The 20,557-nt window shown below is 33.6% G+C and overlaps 1 protein-coding gene across 1 annotated transcript in view; it reads left to right on the forward strand.

Moving 5' to 3' along the window:
- Positions 1–7,200: 7,200 nt before the first annotated feature.
- The window catches only part of CARPA (Carbonic anhydrase-related protein A), a gene marked incomplete at its 5' end in the record, with an annotated part of 103,464 nt that continues 90,107 nt past the window's right edge, over positions 7,201–20,557 (forward strand). The window contains one exon of the mRNA XM_018512173.1: positions 7,201–7,261. Coding sequence (XP_018367675.1) covers positions 7,201–7,261 — 61 coding nt within the window. The remainder of the gene's footprint in view (positions 7,262–20,557) is intronic.

Consider the following 20,557-nt stretch of genomic DNA (forward strand, 5'->3'; position numbering starts at 1 on the left):
GAATCCTTTCGATACGAGATTTGTTCCTATTTTTGAAAAAAGCATTTACGTCAATGCACGCGTATTAAGATTGGGCTTCCAATATTGGAATTTTATGAGATCAATATTAACAGATTTATGCAGGTTAAATTTATTCATTTGACAGGAAGAGTTTCTTAGGTCAGTATTCATAGTCCGTTCTTATTTTAAAATCGTCTTAACCCTTCAGTGTTATATTCTACAGAATATGTATATTTTTGTCATGAATTTACTACACTAGGTACTGTGAAAAATATCGCATGAAAATGAACATATTCTAACAAATTTGTTTTCAATTGGAACGTCAAACATTAAGGAATAAAACATTAAGTTTATAATATATTTTACTAATTTTTGGGTCGTTTGGCATAAACAAAATTTCATTTTTAAATTTCTCCGAAATAAAGAAGATCGGTTTTTGCTTCCTAAAATATCTTATTAAAATAACTATTTGATAATGTAATATAAAGATGAAAAGTAATCCTAAATTTTTCCACACTTTTTGAAATTACAGAATAGTAAAAAAGATTTAGATTGGACGGAGGAAGTAAAACTATGATTGCAGTCGGAAGGTTAATAAAAAAGTTATAGCACAGTAAAAGAAACCTCGGGTATGCCACATGGAGAGTGGCACCGAAGGGTTAAGTACCGTCTTAAGATGCTTTAGAGACTCGTTTGTATCCCATGTAACTGACCCGTGTAACTCCCATTAGTATCTCGAAAATATTTCGTGCGCTATGCACCCGATCGTGGAATAACTTGTCCGTGATACGGTCTACAGTTGGTTAGTTATAGACTTATTTGATATGCCCCGTGATAAAAGAAAGAGGCACAGGCGATAGTATCTGCACCGTTATTTGCCCAGTCTTATCTTGCGAAACGGCGCGCCGGCATTTGTGGACTGTAATTTCGTATGGCTCCGCGGCGATCAATTTTAATGTTTAATCAGTATCTGGCTCACGTGCCTTTCATTTATATCACGAAATATTTACTTAAATTATCCGAACCGCGGTGCTTTAACACACCCTCGCGTGCGTTATTTCGGCCCCGTGGATAACCCCCGGTGCACCAACCCCCGCCAGTCCGCACTTTCGATCCGTGATTCAATTTTGTTTCACTTTGTTCACTACACACACGTTACGTGTCTCTGCTCGCGCCTGACCCGAAATTAATTTAGCGCAAACACTTCCCCCTGATTCGGCAATATCGCCTATCCTATCACCCATCGTGGGCGCTTGGAAAATTGGCTTACTTCGTAGTATCGTTCGCGGTAAAAATCGAACGGGGAGCCTATTCGTGGGATCGATTCATCGACAGGCGGGAGTCACGTTTATTTGAGAATATGCTTACATTAACGTGCATGGTAAAAAAATTTCGAATTTTCGTACGAAAGAGGAGCGATCGAGTTTTGTATCTTAAGGAATTAAAATGAAGTACTGATTATTCCCGTAGATTTAAACTTTTCTCCCCGATTAGATCAATTTCCGCGTCGCGTATTTCTTGTGGAATCTCCGGCTGCGGCACACGTGACATGAATTATTGAAACCTTCACGGAAAGTTATTTTATCGGCCTTTTTAGAGTGAAGCGAGGTCCGATACGCGTGTCACGATACGCGTATTTGTTTTTCCGGTGGGAAAAGGGAACGAGAAAGCGGGCGTAATGGTAAGGAGAGCGCGACGGAATAGGCGGTACTATCGATTCCACGTGTAATAAGAGTAACAATTTGCCGAATGTAGGAGGACTGTGTGAGTGCGCTCGCACCTGCCGGTACGGATATACTCTTACTGCGAGACGGACGAGAATTGGCGTAAGCGTTACCCCGAGGCAACGCTCCCTTTAATTCGCTCGCAATTTCCATGCAGCCGTATACGCATCCGGTGCATGCGAGGCCGGCCTTGGGCACGTTCTTGCAGCCGCCAGGTATTCATTGCATATATAATTGCATAATTTGTCCTTGGACAACTGCAAACTAATCTCTTTCTCTCTCCTTTTTTGCTTCCCGTATTTCTCTCTCTCTCTCTCTCTCTCTCTCTCTCTCTCTCTCTCTCTTTCTATTTCTGTTCAGAGAGTTTTCGCGTAACGTTTTATTCGGAAATGCTGTCCACAGCACTCGTAACAATATTTATCTTTTAACTGTTATTTCAGTGTTTATTTCTTGCTCTGAAAGTATATAATGCGCAAACTGAATTGTTATGGATTGTGCGAAATATTGTCGTGTTGCTTTTTTGACGATTATAACATATTTTTAACATTGATATTAAAACAAACTAATACTAAAATTAAAATATGCTTCTTGTATTTTAGTTTAATCTAAAACTGTAATATCTATTTTATGGTGTAACATATATATATATATATATATATATAAGTATTACTCTTATTAAAAAATTTATACATATAAATCGTAATGGCGTTTGATACGCTTTGTGAATAACGAGATAATTATAAAATAGGCACAATATCAAGAGTGATATTTGAATGATTTTTATTATATGTATTTAAGTAATTTATGATTTATTTTTTGTACATTTCTATTTATTTTTTAAAATTCAAATTTATTTTGTAATTATAAGAGAAATTCTAACGGATTTTCTGCACAAAAATAAATTCCGACACATTCAATTTAAGCGGTTGGTTAAATTTATTCTTAGAATATTTGCTATGCGCGTTGGTCTTTCCGCAGTTAGCATGAAAAGATAATCAGGGAAATGTTTCGCATCTGCGTTATTATACAACATAATGTTGCGTTTATAGTGCAACTAAAGCAAGATACGAAAACGAGAAAAGGAAAAAGAATAAGACAACAAAAAAGAAAAGAAGTACAAGAAAAAGCGAAGTAAGTGAGATTCACTTGTAGCATTTCGCTGCCACTTAATGTAAGTAGTACAGTCAGAAACAGGTCAAGCATTGACATGAGCATTAAAGGTCTTCGGACTTCAATGACATTCGATGGTCTTCGTGCATTTACGAATACGTTGCAGATTGCATACTATTACAAGACATATCAAAGGAGCAATAGTAACCCAATCCCTTGAGTTAAACGCAAATAGGTGAAGAAGACTATATTTAGTCAAGGCTGATACCTAATAATATTTTTGTATACTTAATAAAATTTTACAATTTTAACTTTAAGCAAATTGAGCGCCGATTATCTATTGATTTTGAAACACAGTTATAAACTGAAATTGGAATACGTAATATCTCAAATTAAATTATATAACAAGCAATTTAACCCTTTGAGGACTGCATCTTACTAACATATGAAAGATCATCTTGCTTTTTAAAGATGTTCGTGGTCGCTGAATTTAATTTTGGTTTTAGAATTAAAAAATGAAAATTTTAAACAAATAATCTGATTATTGTGAAACTCGGTTTTATGAGATTTTTGATATCTTTGAGTTTGAATGTGTAGCCTGAAAAAATTAAATGTCAAAAGGATAATAATCTCCATGAAGGAGGATTTAGTGTCACAGAATTCATAATTAGAATTTGAAAGTCAATCAGTACTAACTCTGTATATAACATTGATCTTCAAATACCAATTCAACCGAGGCCTACGATAATATTAATCCTTGGGTTAAATAACATTTTGTTATTTTTAACTTTTATGTGTGTCAAAATGTAAATCAATCCATTTTTGTGATTGTAGTTTCAAAGTAAGCGGTGAATGCAAGAAATATAATGAATTAAATTTTAATCAAATTCAATATATTTTTAAATTAAATTGTATAACTTCATTGTTTTAATTAAATTAACAGTATAGATATTGAGCAAGAGCAGTGACAAAAAATGATTAAAAATAGCTCAAATTGAGTAAATTTGGCATTATATGAATTGAATAGTGTATAATCGAAAGTCTCTCACTTTTTCTCATATTATTAAGAGAATTCTCAGGTGCGACTAAATCGCGAAATAAAAAAAAGTTTTATGATTGCCAATACGCTGTCAATACGAAGACCTTCAACGATATGTGAGTTTTGCATTATCGTAGGCGATATTTCTTTGCGCTATGTTAGCTATAAGTATTTAGAATGCCATTCATAATTGTTCGTGTAAAGGGATGTGAGATCTAAGTCTGATAAATATTATCGGATAATCAAAATGACGCCAGCAGGAAACATCTCGTAAAAGTATCTTCGTATATGTAAGCTAATGTGTTAATGGTAACTTCGGTGGACTTCGGTCTGAAGAAATTATCGATTTGTCATCTTCATAAAACAATATATATCAGATATTTGTGTGCTAGATATTTACACTACTGCACAAAATTGAATAGAAAGTTTGCTGCTATAGAAGAATCAACTGCAAGTTCTCATCATAATTCTCATCGTAAAACTATGGTTGCGAACTGTGGAGCTCTCTGTAAATATGTATTTTTTTCGTATGCATCGAGTGTCGCGTCAGAACAGTCTGAATATAAAACGTGCGATGAATGATGGAATGTTCTCTACTGAGAAAACAAGTCTTCCGCAAATGAAATATTCAAATTAGGCGTATTGGGCGACGTTGTCCTAAAATATCCACCGGAGAAAATGTTACGGTCGAAACTTGAACGGGGTTACGAGGCTAATAAACCTTTTTATTGTGTCATGAAGAAATTCATCTGTTTTATTTCAAAATAAGTTAAGTCTGAAAATCGAGTTGAAACTGTTGTTTTGATAAAAAAATATTATTTATTGAGGAAGAGATATGGAACAACTAAATATATCACAGATTCGTCAAAATATTAGATTAATTCGATTATAATTTTGTTATCAAAAAGTCAACAACTATTATTTACAATACTGTCACCTACTTTTGTGATTATCCGATTTAATTATCTGATGATGCTTAATATTAAAAATACTGAGCGGTTATAATTAACCATTTCTATTTTTATATCAATATTAATTATATTTTTTACGTAAAAAATAAGAATAAAAAATTTTTATACTTTATTAATAATTATGAAGTACACTATTATTTTTGTAATTTTTTGCCTAATATAAAAATTTAATATAATAATATAAAAATATTTACATAATTAGAGATGAAGGTACCAATTTTTATAAAAACGCATAATTTTATGTATTTCTATAAATTGTGCAATTTTTACACATATTATTTTATGTATTTTTGCATACTTTTTTATAATTTAGAGTAGCTCATTATCACTATATTGCAGTGAGCCTTCCCTACCCTGTACCATCCTATAGGTTTCGCAATTGTAAAAAATGATAGATATAGTCTCATGGAATCCCAGTATACTGCTAATTTTCAATATATAGTTATTTACGTTGCTTACACTTCGATTTAATTCACAGTTGCATTAAAAAATGTTCTAATCCCCTATCCGGAATTTTGAACAAAAATATTTGGAAAATCTGGGAATTCTTGGAATTTTTTAATTATGTGTATCTTACAGTATACACATATTTTTATAAAATTTTAATAAACATCCTGTTTGCAGAATGACGTAAATATCGCGTTCGATTTGTCCGCGGTTTGTTTTTGGTTCGATCCTAACATCGGGTCCAAGATTTGCCGCGTGCAATATCCGAGCTGATAATATCATCCGTCGAGCATGACAGTGACAGGCGTCACTATCGATTATGCACGATGCGCATAAGCCGCTCACGATTGTCGATCCGCCACCGTGTATTCCATTTGTACTCGCGCTTGACAGCCGAAGTTCACACGTACTCTCACCTCACGTACGTAAGGAACCTGATTTCACGTGACGACAGCGCATCAATTCTCGCCGGTCATAACACGCGAGCGCGATGGCAGATTTCGATACTTGTAAAATGGTTTCCTTCACGCTACAGGGGTCCGGGGACTTTCCTAGGACGTTTTCAGATGTAAGTCATTTATCTCGAACGAAAGCTCAGTTCGGATATAAATTCGCCGAGATCGATGTATCGCGTTAATTTATATTCACATCTCGTTTAGTTTCTTTGATGATGTTTCTTTGTATAAATCTCAGAATTGTTGCACAAAATTGCCAAACATCCTGCAGATTGTGCGGAGATTGATATTTAATCGCAGTTACGAGAACGTGCGATCCTATTAAGGTGTGTATAACTGTACAGTCGTGGTCAATAATTCCTATTTGCTCGGACTTAGCCGCGTTTTAGGCAAATATAGCTAACTTCAAGCATCACGCATCCGTACCTATAGATATTATAACTTGCAAATTCGAGTAATGTAATTGTACTCAACAATCACGACGTACGTACAAATATTTACTATTAGATACGATGCGTTTGTCTGAAACGCAGCTATAACGTCAAGCGAAAAGGCATTATTGACCGCGAGTGTACAATCAGCGAGCATGTATGCTGTTGCACGTCGTATACACGGATAAACATGTGGCGCGTCAGATATTATAGACATGAGTCGGTTAGTCCGCAACGGCCGATGGATCATGAACGCTGAAACGGAGTAGACGCCTATAAATATCGCTCGTGGAACCGAGAAGAGAAACGCCGATGAGAAACACCGAGATTGACAATAGAAAGGGTGAGAGGGAGAGGGAGAAATTAAAAGAGAGACAGAGAGTGAGAGAGAGGGGTGAGGGATGAGGCGAGAGATTCAGGATAGCCCGAGAAAGTTTTCCAATTTGAAGCAATTAGTTTGCAGTACGGCGTTGGATGGCATGCATCCAGATAATCGAATATAGGTCAACGTCTAAAGCGAGATGGGGTCGAGCTACGATCAGGAGAGGCTGCGAGAAAGATAGAGAAAGAGTGAGGTGGGGAGGGGGAGGAAAGGAGACGAAACGCGAGTTTCCCGAGTGTGTGCACGTGCAACGGGGTGGACCCGTCGCACTTCTGGTATGTCTGACGCGCATAAAACCACGTGGCACAATTCGAGAGACGCCCACCTTAGAATTCTGCCGCGCGGTAATCGATTGACCGATCGTCCCCGATCTACAACTGCAATTGATCGATGCACCGGCCGGCGTCTTCAGACGCCAGTGATAGAGCTCTAAAGTTTTCGTCCTATGTACGTTTGCGGAACCTCGGGAACTCCGGCGAGATGTACGAGAAAGAAAATTGCGGCTATCGCAATCCAAAACGTGCAACGTACGCGCGTTACTTCTGTACCGTATGCAGTTTAGAACAAGTTACAGGAGTTTAGAAAGTAGTTATTAATATTTTAGAAACACAAAACTTTTTTATACTAATATATTTTTTTTATCTCTGTTTACAGAATCCGAAGCCAGTTGGGAGGAATGGTGGACCTACGATGGTATTTCTGGTGAGAATAGATTTCTTTTTTTCCAATTTTATTATTAACCCTCCGGACATGACGGGGTGTCTATGGACGCACTCAATTACCTATAAATTTTTTAAATCAAAAATATCAAATAATTCAATTTTCTTTACGTTACATTTGCAAATTTCCATTATTCTTATTAAAATACATTTAGTATATGCTTAGTATACATTTAGTATATACTTAATATATATTTATTATATGCCAGTTAGTATTCTTTTTTATATCATTTTGGTTCCTTAAAATTAATTAATGCCTAATTAACAAAAAATTAAATGAGTCTTATAGATCTATTAGCGTCAGATTTCGAGGATTAAAGAAGTTAGAAGCTTTGCAAATGTCAGATACTCGTTAAACTGATCTATTTAAACAATATTTTTATTTTTATTTTTAGACCGTATATGTGAGAAACACAATCAATACTAGAAATTTTAAATACCTATTACGGTCGAAGCTGGATCTTCGTTGCTTTAAATAGTTCAATCTTGAATTACTAATATATACTATATATGTACTTGCATATATACTATATTGTAGTCTTTTTCAAATTGCGCGCCGAATTATTTTTTCGGACTAAATAAACGCAATTAAAACTACTCTAGTAATCGCGAATTAAATTGACAAGCAATTTAATTATTTGATGCTACTATCAAGCATCATATATATTATAAAGATGTTAATATATTAAAACTGTTAATAAATTTATTGCGAAAAATATTACCTCGGCCGGGACTTGAACCCGGATCTCTTGTAAACCGTACGAGCGTCCTAAATTAGGACCATTAGACCACCGAGGCCTTAGTAATATTCTTCGCAATAATCGGTACACTAAGGAAACATCGTCTTTCTTTCAGGCGACGTAATCTAAATAATATTTTTATTTTTAATAATTTAATAATGATCTATTTAACTCAGAATAATGATAAATATAAGTATGTTAATTACTATTTTTATTATGTAACATAATGATCATTTATTGTCGAGAAATATTTACCGAGCCTACGATATTTTTTTCACTTTGTTATCGCTTTTATGTGTCGAGTATAATTTCCGCATTCTTTATCTTTTTTAAATTTCCGATTGTCGTACAGTATGATAGACAAAATGAAAAACTTAACCGACCCGTTCCAAATTTGTTCATTTCACTCAAAATTCTCGCAACTTTACTATACCAAATACTAAGGTTTATGTGACATTAATAATAGTATGAATGTATTGAGGACGTCGTGCAAAGTATATCACATAATTAAAATTAGCTTTTGTAATGCAACATTCTTTACATACGATAGTTATATAATTTATCATATTGAGATTATATTTCTTTGTTATAATAACATGAGATCAACTAATTATCGTCAAAATCCAGCTTATAAAAATGTTTGAATAGGATAAACTTTGGTATGATGGCCATAGTTTTTTAAAATGCAAAAAACATACATTTATTCTTGTTACTTTTTAACAATATTTGGGATATTACTTTCACTGAAGTTTAAAGTAACAAATACTATCGAAATTAAAGAGAAAATACTTAATAGAACTTTAATTTTATCAAAATATTACAAAGTATGCTTATCTAATTTTTAGGGCCATCTTATCTGATTTTTAGGGAAAAGATGGCCATGATATTAAGAAAGATAGAGCCATAGTATTTATAAATAAATAGTGAAAATAAAAGTATTACTTATAGATTACATTGCAATTTACGTACCTTTATTGTGTATGTAATGTTGATTATGGCAGCTTAACTGTAATTTATTAGACATTATAACAGTTTTTAGCAGACACGTGTAAAACTTTGCAGATAGTTCAAAGAAAAAATATTAGATAATATTTATAATATTGTTATTTTGAACACACAGTGTACTCATGAACTACTATAAATATTGATTATCTTTAAGAATGACTATATAAAAATGCACTATTTATCAATTGTTGGACAAATTATGGTCTATGGCCATCTTTTCCGTATGGCCATAATACCCTAGTTTACCCTAAAGCTTCGCGGTGTATCGATGCAGGTGCATCATTCGCTAAGTGATTACTATTAAATTCCTGAGAACAGCATGTAAGCGTTTCGCGAGCTTAGTCGGTCGTGCGGCTTCCTAATTTTCTTAATTTTAAGTTACGAGGCCATCGAGTGCCTCCGGGCGCCGGTGAATTTTTTAATCTTGCACCATCCTCTTCCCCTTCGTAGTTTTTATTAAAAATAAGGCGAGCGCGCCGATAAGACTGCACCATGTCGGTCCTGGGTCTTGAGTTTAGTGTTGTTCCGCCATGCGAGCCAGCTGCCACACGAAAAACAGTGCAGTATACTCCGGCGTTCGCATAAAACGCCAAAAATTTCGGCCACTCTCCAGTCGTCCGCTGGCCCTTTCCTCCCGTATTTCCTTCGATCGTGCAAACCCTACGAATATCTCTTCAGCCTGTTGACGTTAGGGAGGAAGTTGTTGATCTCATTTCGGAATTTACGAGCGCCACAGAATTTCGCCATCGATTAGCTCGAGTGCTGCAACAAAATTAAGCTTGCTTCGCAAAGTGCCAGTAATATCGTTATCACAAGCGATATTCTTGCGAACACACAACTTGTCGCGTCATTTTTCTCTGCTAATTCAGACTTTGATCTCTGTGTAATGCGGATGTCAAAAGAGTTTAAGGAAAATGCGAGAATCCACCTTCAATAAAATAAAAGGGTGTATTATCTTTTATTATTATAATATTGTCGACTAACCATCTTTTGTTATTGTTGTCAAAATATCATTTATTAATTTATTATTATAGAAATTTAGTTTACATTTTACCTTAGCATTTTTGCAATTTAATTGCTTTAGAAAGGGTTGTGGGGTAAAAGATTGTTAGTATTATATATACATAAGTATATATATCTTTTAAGATTAAGTATTAATATAAATTAATACTTAATAAAGATTAAATAAGTCAACAACGATCATCACGTTCCGCTTTAATTTATAATTTATTTTAATATTTCATTTACGTAAATTTTTATGAATATTTTAAAGCTGCAGAAGACTGTCGAAACATACAATACTATTACCATCTTTATTAATAAAGATCATCGCACATTAATAAATTAATCGATACTTTCTAATTTTATTGATCTTTCTTAAACATATTTTTTAAGATTATTTTACATTATCGCATTATTATGTTACCTTGGTTTTACATTAGTGGCAAGTCGATCACAAACTTGTTGCGACAGCCAACCTGAAGAACCATTAATTAAAAAATTGTTGCTTCAGATCGACTGTCTCAATAAGCTTACGATTGACTTGAAACTAATGTAGAAGGAAATAAATAAAGTTTTGTGGAGTGTTTAGATATACTCGCTGTTATTGAAATCGATTAGGTGACTTATTACCATAACAGGAGTCGATTTTTAGGATTCGCTGTCTCATATCGTGATCAGATGAGGATTTTCATTTTATAAAGCGCACACCCTCGGTCGCACATTTTGAACTGAACATTACGTATTCTGCTTTTTTCATTTATGCAGGGTTCCCTTCTAGTTGCACCGTGTTCTCTTTTATGTACGAAATCTTTGATAAATTTGGAGACGAGATTTTTTCAGCGAAAATCTGATTACTCGCTGCTTTTTTTGCTAATTTTTTTTTTTATGTTTGACGTTACTACAACATACTCCTAGATAACTTTCAGATGAAAATACTGTCAAAGTACCCTTGAATTTAGCTCCGAAATAAGATCTCGTTTCTACTCCCAGCGTCTCAGAAATTTAATTTTACTTGAAGCGCATTACCACATAATTCAAAATTTTGTTAATGAAAAATTAAGCAGATTGAAGACAAGGTGAAATTATTAACGTAATTTTCCTAATAGCTTTAACAGATATGTTTCTTTAATGTTATGTAGTATATGTTTTATGTGAGTATGAACGTGGAAGGCTGCCAATTTCACAAAGTCTGCGCGAGTGCAGCGTGCATGAACAATTGCATTTCCTCGTGTATTTATGCGACAGCGGAATAATCTAGTTACATTACAACGCAGATTGCAAGTTGAGCACTTATGCTTTTTTCGACCTCAAAATGCACCGTCGCGGCAACTGCGTTTACGAAACGGCTCTGATTTTATGAGCGACGTGCTGCAGTATATGATATATCTTTGATTTCGCCTCGAGGGTATTCGAGCAAACTGCTGGCTGAACTTTGTTACCGTTGTTATATTATAAATGTGAGACAAAGGAAAAAAGAAGTTTTAAGATATATTGCTTCGATTATTCGCGAACATGCCGCGTGTTTCAGATTTACCGGCGCTCTTCTCAACTAGGTTCGGAGATACCGAGAAAAAAAAACAACGTAAGAGTAACTAATTTAATAGAACTCGGCGGCGCTTTCCACGAAATTAAATCGCTAAAATACACTAGTTTACAAAATTTTCGGTAAAAATATATGAAGACTGTTTTTAGGATAATTTTCGACGCTGAACCCAATCTGTCGAAAATTGAAATATTTTCATCAGGTCCGGTTCTTGAGATATAAGAAAAAATTTTTAGGTCCTAGTATAAAGTTTCATCGAAATTAGAAAGCAAGTCAGAAGTGTTTAGTGTTCAATTTTTATTTTTTATATTTTTATATTTTTATATTTTTATTGACTTTGGATCGGTTTTATGTATTAGAATCCAGCATTTTTTAGTCGCCACTTCTAAAAATATATGTTAAATTTAACACATTTCACGCCCCAAACGGTTCACTCAAATTTTTGTGTCAGTTTAACACAAGTTGAATATGTTAGGAAGTAACACAAATGTTATGTAAAAATTATTCAAAACTAGTTTGTAAACTAGTTGTATTGTTTGTGAACTAGTTTGTAAAAATTTTGCCGACATTTATATTTCTGCAGTGAGTTGTTGTACATTGAAAAAATTTACTATATCTTAATAAATATTTCTTGAAATATTTGTAAGTAAACATTTACTGAATATTAATATATATTTATTTGATACAAGAATCATTAATTTGATTTATCCATCATCTTTTCATTGATTAAATATTTATTTACTATAAATAAATATTTACTTACAAAAATTCAAAAAGGTATTTATTAAGATATAGTGATTTTTTTTTTAGTGTAAACAAGCGAAATATCTTAATCTTCTAATTACATATTCCGAAGCTTTCGTTCTCATGATGAATGCTAATTCATTATGTACGACGCATTCAAACTGTGTTCGCATCGATTTTAGAAGATTAAACGACTGCCGCACTCAATGGCGATTTTCCATAATACGAGGAATATACTCGCGCCCGTGGAAACAAGTCGCGAGGATTATTAGGTTCGCGAATTGCGGCGGAGTCAATGTGAATCATCGGACGAATAAAAAAAAAACGCGCTCCGGACGAGATGGCTTGCGGGAAAATCTCCGCGAACGCAGAACTTTTCCAGGGCGACGGGATTAAGCTCGGCGCGCCTCGGTCTTTCCTTTACTCTGCCCCACGCAACTGGTAGCATTGGCAGCACCCTGTTACTCGACGTATAGTTTCTTAAGCCCGAGAAGAGAAGCACTACGAAGCTGAAGATGAAATTTCCACGGTGCGGTGAGAATATGTCTTTCCGGCTAAAGACGCTGAAAAATGTAACGCGTTTCTCGGGAGTTCGTGCGCCTCCAGCCACGCGTTGCATTTCTAGTAGGAACTGCATCACGAACCACTGTAAAAAAGCTGTTTAAAATTTTAATGCAATAGATACGCAAAAACGTTCTCTATTCGCGATAATAAGGAAAACGTGCACATTCGTGAGAGGTACAGTGAGTGCGAAAAATATTCGCACACAGTGAGAGACATCTTTTTAAAAAAACTTTATTTTTAGAAAGTATAAACATTATTATTAATTAGCAATTTATTAACGAAGAATAAAATAGACTGTATTTTTCAAAATTATTTTACTCTAACAAGGTCATAATTAAATTATAATATCTTAATAATAAGCGAAAATAAAATATTGTATTATTTGCACAAAAAAGTTGAGAAATTTAACTTGTAAAGTCATACACACAGTTATTTTTGCGAAGCTCTTTATATTAGGGACGTACTTATTGTTAATAAATTACTAATTAATTTATTACGGAAAGGGTTATGGCTTCAAAAATAAATCAATAATAATACAAAAATGCCGATGCAAGCCCACGCGGGTTCGCAACGGCATTTTTGAGATATTTTTACCAATTAATGTTTGTTATAAATTAATGTTTATCATAAAAAAGTTACCAATTAATGTTCATCATAAAATTATCATAAAATTATCATAAAATTAATGTTTATTAAAAAAGTTTACCAATTAATGTTTATCATAAATAAGGATTTTTTAAATAAAAATTTTCCCTATAAAAACGAATACTTTTTGCATTCACTGTATACCTGCGGCATGGGAAATTTTTAATTTTCTGCAAAAACGACAGAGTTAGCTTTTGATATTTGTACTTCGGAATACACTTTAGGATTCGCGTTGATAAAAGTCGTGCGAAACATATGGGAACTTGACGAACTTGATCTCGGAGGGTTGAAAAAAATAGTAGTTTTTTCCGACAGAAATTGTGAAGCCTATTTCCTTGTCGTCCAAATATTTACCCAAACGAATGGCCTTTTCAAACTCCTGACGTACCTGGGTTGGGTTTGCCGGCTAAGTTTTCGGTAGCAACTGAGAGTGCCCGACTACCCGGATATTTGCACATCCGCGTTAAATCACTAACACTAATGTATTTATGAGGGAGAAGTTAGACGAATCTCCATGCAATACGATAATTGAAATTACCGCACAAACCAGTTTACCGCCGGGAATTGCGGGCTCCTGCGTTCTAAATATTCGAAAGCCTCACGATATTTGTGCAGCTACGTAGAGAGTGCTTCCTAGTTGGTGCGACAACTGAGAAAATAAGTAATTCCTCGTTGCGTAATAAGTCACCTGTAAATGTGTTTTCTCCACCGCCGGCTTTAATCGAACGTTCTCTCATTGCGGATTTGGACAAGATTATTACTAACAATATATATTGTGTGAATATCATTATTTTCTGTTTTTACCATATTTCTTATTTATATTATTAGAAGATGCAATCATTTTTTTTTTTTTTTAATTTAAACGCTTGACAACAAAAGCAAAAATTTCTTGAACTCTGCATTCGATACGGTCCTTTACCCAAATTGCGAAGTTGTCCGCTGTTCAACAAGCGTGAAATGGCCGGACTCGACGTTTGGATCCAAACGGGAACAAGGCGGAAATATCGAAATACGAAAGCAAACGCTGAGGCAATTTTACAAATGGTTGCACGAATACTGAATGTTTTCTAACAGTCGAACAGAAGAACACTGCGTAGTTTTATATAACTAAAATAAATATGTACTCTTTTTATTTAACACGCAAAACTCAATAACAAAAAAATTTTTAAACACTTTTATACAACAATTTTATAGGGAAAATTATAAGACAATTTTTGCTAGTTTTTTTTTGAACACATGACAGGTCCACAAAGTGGGAAGAAAATTTTCTACTTTGTTCAGCTCGTTATTTTCTATACGTAAAAATTTTTAAACTTACAAAAGCTATAAAGACATAGCGACTTTTCGCGAAAATAGAGATTTTGAAATTTAAATCCTTTTTTAAAATTTAAATTTTGTTCAATGAATTATAACTGCTTGAATTTTGAAGTTTAAACACTAATAACTCAATAACAAAAAAATTTTAAAACACTTATACAACGATTTTATAGGGAAAATTATAAGACAATTTTTGCTAGTTTTTTTTTTAACATATGACAGGTTCACAAAGTGAGAAGAAAATTTTCTACTTTGTTCAGCTCGTTATTTTCTATACGTAAAAATTTTTAAACTTACAAAAGCTATAAAGACATAGCGATTTTTCGCGAAAATAGAGATTTTGAAATTTAAATCCTTTTTTAAAATTTAAATTTTGTTCAATGAATTATAGCTGCTTGAATTTTGAAGTTTAAACACTACAAACTTTTGTTTTAACCTAATACATATACGAAAAAGAAGCAAAGATGCGCGCGCGCGCGCGTTGAGGTTACTTTTAAAAGTTTTGAAATATTAAAGAAATTATTTAATTTATCAATTAAATTTATGCTAATAAAATCTAATTTTCCTTAGTAATAATGAAGCAAGAAGAGTTATTTACAAGAAATTACAACCTTTTATTTTATCAAGTTTAATTTAAATTTACACATATCTCAATTTTTTAACATTAAATAATTTTTTTCTAATTATTTGATCTTTTTAATATACATATTTTAAAATCTGTGATATATTCTGATATGTCTTCCACAATCTGTAAGTTGAAACGGAGGTATACGAAGAATTTCAGAACATATTGTTTAAATCGGAAATCTTCGACAAAAATAAAGCGCCACGCTTCTGAATATTTGATACGAATTTTCCAAGTTCATCTGAAATATTCACCGTGTGTCCTGTAGGTCATTTCTGTGGTAGTGGACATAAATATCTTGCGATGCTATCTTTAGAAAGCTAAACGAATATACCGTATGCATTCCGCATTGCGTACTAAATCGGAATTCTTGGTATATATTCAGAATATTAAGAATCGTATTTAAGAATCGCCTGATAAATTCCGTCAGCTTAGCACACAATTTATTTTGCAAATAATGCAAGCAGGCAAAGTTTTCTTTTGCAAGTTAAAGAAAATTTCAGAGTTTGTAATATATTTCAGATAACTGTTTTAATTATAATATATTCCACATAATGAATACATTTTACCGTTTTAATGAAACGGTAAAATAATACGCACTTTAAACGATATGCAATTTAGTGAAATATACCCAGTCAAAACAAACTAAAAGTAACGAAACATTAATATTTTAATTTCGCACTCAACAATACAAATATAATGTTACATAACAATTATATGATATTACATAACAGTTACATTGTTAAGTGTGAAATAATAACATTGGTATTATGTTACATTTAGTTTGTGTCGACTGGGTAATTTCTCTTATGATTTAATAAAGAGAGAACGTTTAATTCGTTATTACTTTTTTTTTAGCGTTTTTACAAATGCCATTATACCAATGCAGTGATGTAATTCAATGATTCGTTCACGATAGCGAGATTTATAGGACAGATATGAGAAATTCACGCGACCAACTTAACTATGCCGAGCAAGCAGCTGCTTAGACACGTTTAGTTTCCGGTAAGCAAGTCGATCATTCGGTCAATCAAAGTTTGCCCGAAAGCTCAACTATTCGGCCGGCGAGATTGCCAAGCGAATACGTGTTCGCTCCAGCCGGAAACGACCACTCGCGTGCGTAAATCCGGGATTCCTACTTGGCATAGCCGAACATACCGCAGTAATCAAAACCGTCTCGCGCTTACATATGCAGCAGTTCACTTTCTCGCACGCCACCTCGGTCCTGAGAGAATGCATCGTGTGCATTATTTAGATAGTGGATGAAGAAATTAATTCTATGGCTCTGAGCATAAATGAAATGTTCATCGGACCTTTGCCTTGTTTAATTTTGCTGTGTACTACAAATATTTTGTGTTAAAACTGATACTTGTTAAAATTTGTGTGTGCAATTTTTGGCATACTTGAGTTTAATTTAATATCCTGTAATTGTGCAATTTGAATTCTGTACGTTAAATTGATATTTAACATTCCCTAGTGTTAAAATAACACAATTTATGTGAGTAAATGAATAGATAACGAAAACAACGTAAATTCTAAATAATTAAATAAAATATATTAATTTAATATAAATTTACTTTTACTGAAGAAATAACACTTTTGCCATTTTTTTCGCTTACAAATTGTGTTAGTGTTACATTTTTTGTATTAATTTTTTACATAATATTGTGTTACTTCCTAACATACTCTTATATTAAATTAACAGAAAAATTTGGGTGAATCGTTTGAGACATGTGAAATGTGTTAAATTTAACACAATTTTTCCAATTTTCTATTATAAGAATTTACATTTTAAAAATAAAAAGATATCAAGTATTTAACACAATCTAATGTAATTTTGCAGACATTAATGTATAAGATTGAAATAGAATACTATAAATAGAGTATTGTAGGAAAAGCTTTCATACATTTGAATGACGCATGCACGATAATCTTTGAAAGACCGAAGCATGTAAATTTGACTTTTCTTTCTTTTCGAGATGCAACGGAAAGGTGGAAACGCGACATTCACTCCTGGAATGGAAACGACGCGCGTTAGCCAAATAAAAATAGCTTGCCTTCATTTGTAAAGTGACATTAGGTCGCGCCGTGGCAGCGCATCTCGCGCTATTTTGATATTTCACAGGTAGAAAGTAGACTCTATAAAAAGGTGACGGAAAACTTCTGTAACAGAGGAATGAATTTGCCATAGGATCGATATTATGATTATTTATGAACACCGTGCTTTGGAATAACGGATTTTCGTAAAAACGTAATTTTCATCAGCCAACGACCGTACAGCGATATAGATCCTGATAACGCGTATAGTGATTCATTGGAAATGTAATTGATTTCATGCTGCGCGAATATTATTTCGGGTTGCGATATTTATTTGTATGTGTACCCATATGGCGCGGCGTTCGTCATTAATGCAGGTGCAAAATGGATCGTGCTTTTCGGTGCGGGGGCGTAACGGCGTCATAAAAATTCTCGCAGGTGAAGATTTATGTCGGCCTTTTTGACCCACTCTGCTATCCCGCGCAAAATGATGCATTGATCTCTCCCATGACGCCAAGCGATGTGCCCAACCGTAGCGTTTGCGTCAGGGTCAACGAAATTTTCACCGCGATTTATGATCAATGGGTCTCGGTCGGGTTCAGATTCAGATGCGAATTAGAGCGACATTTTATGTTTCGTAATACGGGTCAAAGGTCAACCTATGCATCTCTTATGCGCATTTTCAAATATATATTTTTTCTTCTCTTCATTTATCCAAAATTTCGTTTATGCGTCAAATGCGTATGAGATATACTGCTTAATTAAAAAAAAAAACTGCACAGTTTGTAATTTCATTTTCTCCGCGAATATCCGCAGTTTGTACTGACACAACTAGTAAAATTTTTGAAACCTGATTGCGGTTGACACACCTTTACGTGTGTAAGAACACTAATGAAATCCTGCGGTCCGCGGCGATGCCAGCAGATGGGAATTTCTCGGAATTTCACTAATTTGCGAAATGTCATGGAATTTGGCCACGTGGTCATACCACACGTGTCCGATATCTGATCGACTAGTTGCCAAAGCCAGCGTTGGTTTGTGCACATGTAAGCTTTTAGCGGTTAGAATGTTAGAATTTCGTTGAAGGTGCCAATCTTCTATTTAAACCCATATGTTTATTTATTCAGACTGAAGGATGAATTTTGACTTTCTAATATCTACAAAGAGACATATTTTCTATACTTATATTGGAAACTTTTATGGATATACGTAGTTTTTACATACAAAGAGACATAATTTAAATTTCTACACGGATTGAATGATTTTGCTAAAGTATCTAAAAATCTAGATAGATGCAGATTTGCAAATAATTTTGTTGCAGCACCAAAATAATTATGTCGAAAATTCGAGCATGATGAATAATGTTCTAAAAAGTTTTGACATTCTAGCAACCAGCTTGAACGTCCTACATAATTATTTTGATAATTACAACAAAGTTATTCCCCATACCTGTATCTAACTAAATTTGTATATATTTTAACAAAACCGTTTTTGTCGTACATCTCAACCCTTACAGGGACTTACGCGTATCTTTTTTTCATAAAGCGATTTATTTATGATAAACATTTTATAAAAATTATTTTTTTACAATAATAATTCCTGTAAATAGAAAAGAAATTCAATGTAGAGCTGATAAATTCATACTATATCTTTCAGTTTTCCACCGTTTAAAATTTTTTTTAATTTGATTTTAGATTCGTAATTAGCGATCAAGAAAAAATTTCGGTGAAAATGACACTAATATAAAAAATTTTTGCGTTATCTTGAATTCCTAAAATTCAACTTTATATTCCTAATCAGCGACTTAAAAAGCATGTTGTCAAAAATCCGTCCATTAGCAAAAATGTGCTTCTAAAGATAAGGGTTAAATAAATTAACTTTATTTTTCTATAAGTCGTATTTACAATTCTTGTTACATCATAGATTTCCTTAGCGATTATCAAATACAGAATAGAATACGACTGAAAGGACGTATTGCACATTATACACATGGATCTTCGATCCACACACTCGGCAGCTCTCTCAGCAGCGTGATGATGAAGTTCCCGGGTACGGATTAAATCGTCGCTGTCACTGTGCGCAAATTCCGACGTGAGAAATCAAGTCTCGGATAATTAACAAGCCGAATCGAAAACTTCTAATAGCTTCCATCTCTGGCTGTACTTCGCGGGATTACTGAGTCTACGCACGTGGAAATTTCGTACGAAGCGACGGTCGGCGCGTTGTATATTCCGTCGCACAGAAGTTTGCACGAAGATTGCAAATGTAAGCGCGTGTCTATATATGTATATCGGCGAAATTCTTGCATCGTTGCGTTTTAGATTCGACGGAATCGAACATTCGGCGCCGCGAGTTAGTCGCGAAGGTGAATTCAAATCAAATTTCATGACGACGAGGAGCTGTCACGAATTTCCGCATTAGATGAAAACGGACAAACGAGACAGGCAAACGATAGTTTATCTTTTTCGGCGATAACAATCCCATTGGAATAATGTTTCGATGAATAAATTATGGGAGAAATGATGAAACTGAAATGTTTTATATTGTTTTTCAAATAAGATTCCTAAAATTTCTAATCTTAATAGCGTAATAAAAATTAATAGTATAAAAGTTATCGAAATAGCATTTTGATGACAGGAGAACAAAGTTATTACTAAAATAGATTAAAAATTGTTTACATTTATAGAATGTCTTATAGCTCTTGCATAGTAAAAATTCTTTACTTTTGTTAAAGCTGATCCTTGTTAAACTTTTTTTAAAGCAGTTGTGTTTTCTTTACACTAATTGATTTATTTTATTATTCTGTGCAAAAAAGTATTAATTAAGATGCAATTATCAAAAAACGAATAGGGTAACTCCGGTATATACGCTGCACCTATCAAAAACTTAATTTATTAAGTATTATTTACTATGTTTATAAAATAAACGAACTATATCAGTAAAAACTTTGTACTGTCTACTACTATGAAAAAAATATTAGAAATTCGAAATATTTAGTTTTAGTATTAAAAAATAAACTTTTTGAAATCTTGCATTTTTGCTATATATAGATAATGG

Source organism: Trachymyrmex cornetzi, unplaced genomic scaffold (assembly GCF_001594075.2).
Source record: "Trachymyrmex cornetzi isolate Tcor2-1 unplaced genomic scaffold, Tcor1.1 scaffold393, whole genome shotgun sequence".
Classification (NCBI taxonomy): Eukaryota; Metazoa; Arthropoda; class Insecta; order Hymenoptera; family Formicidae; genus Trachymyrmex; species Trachymyrmex cornetzi.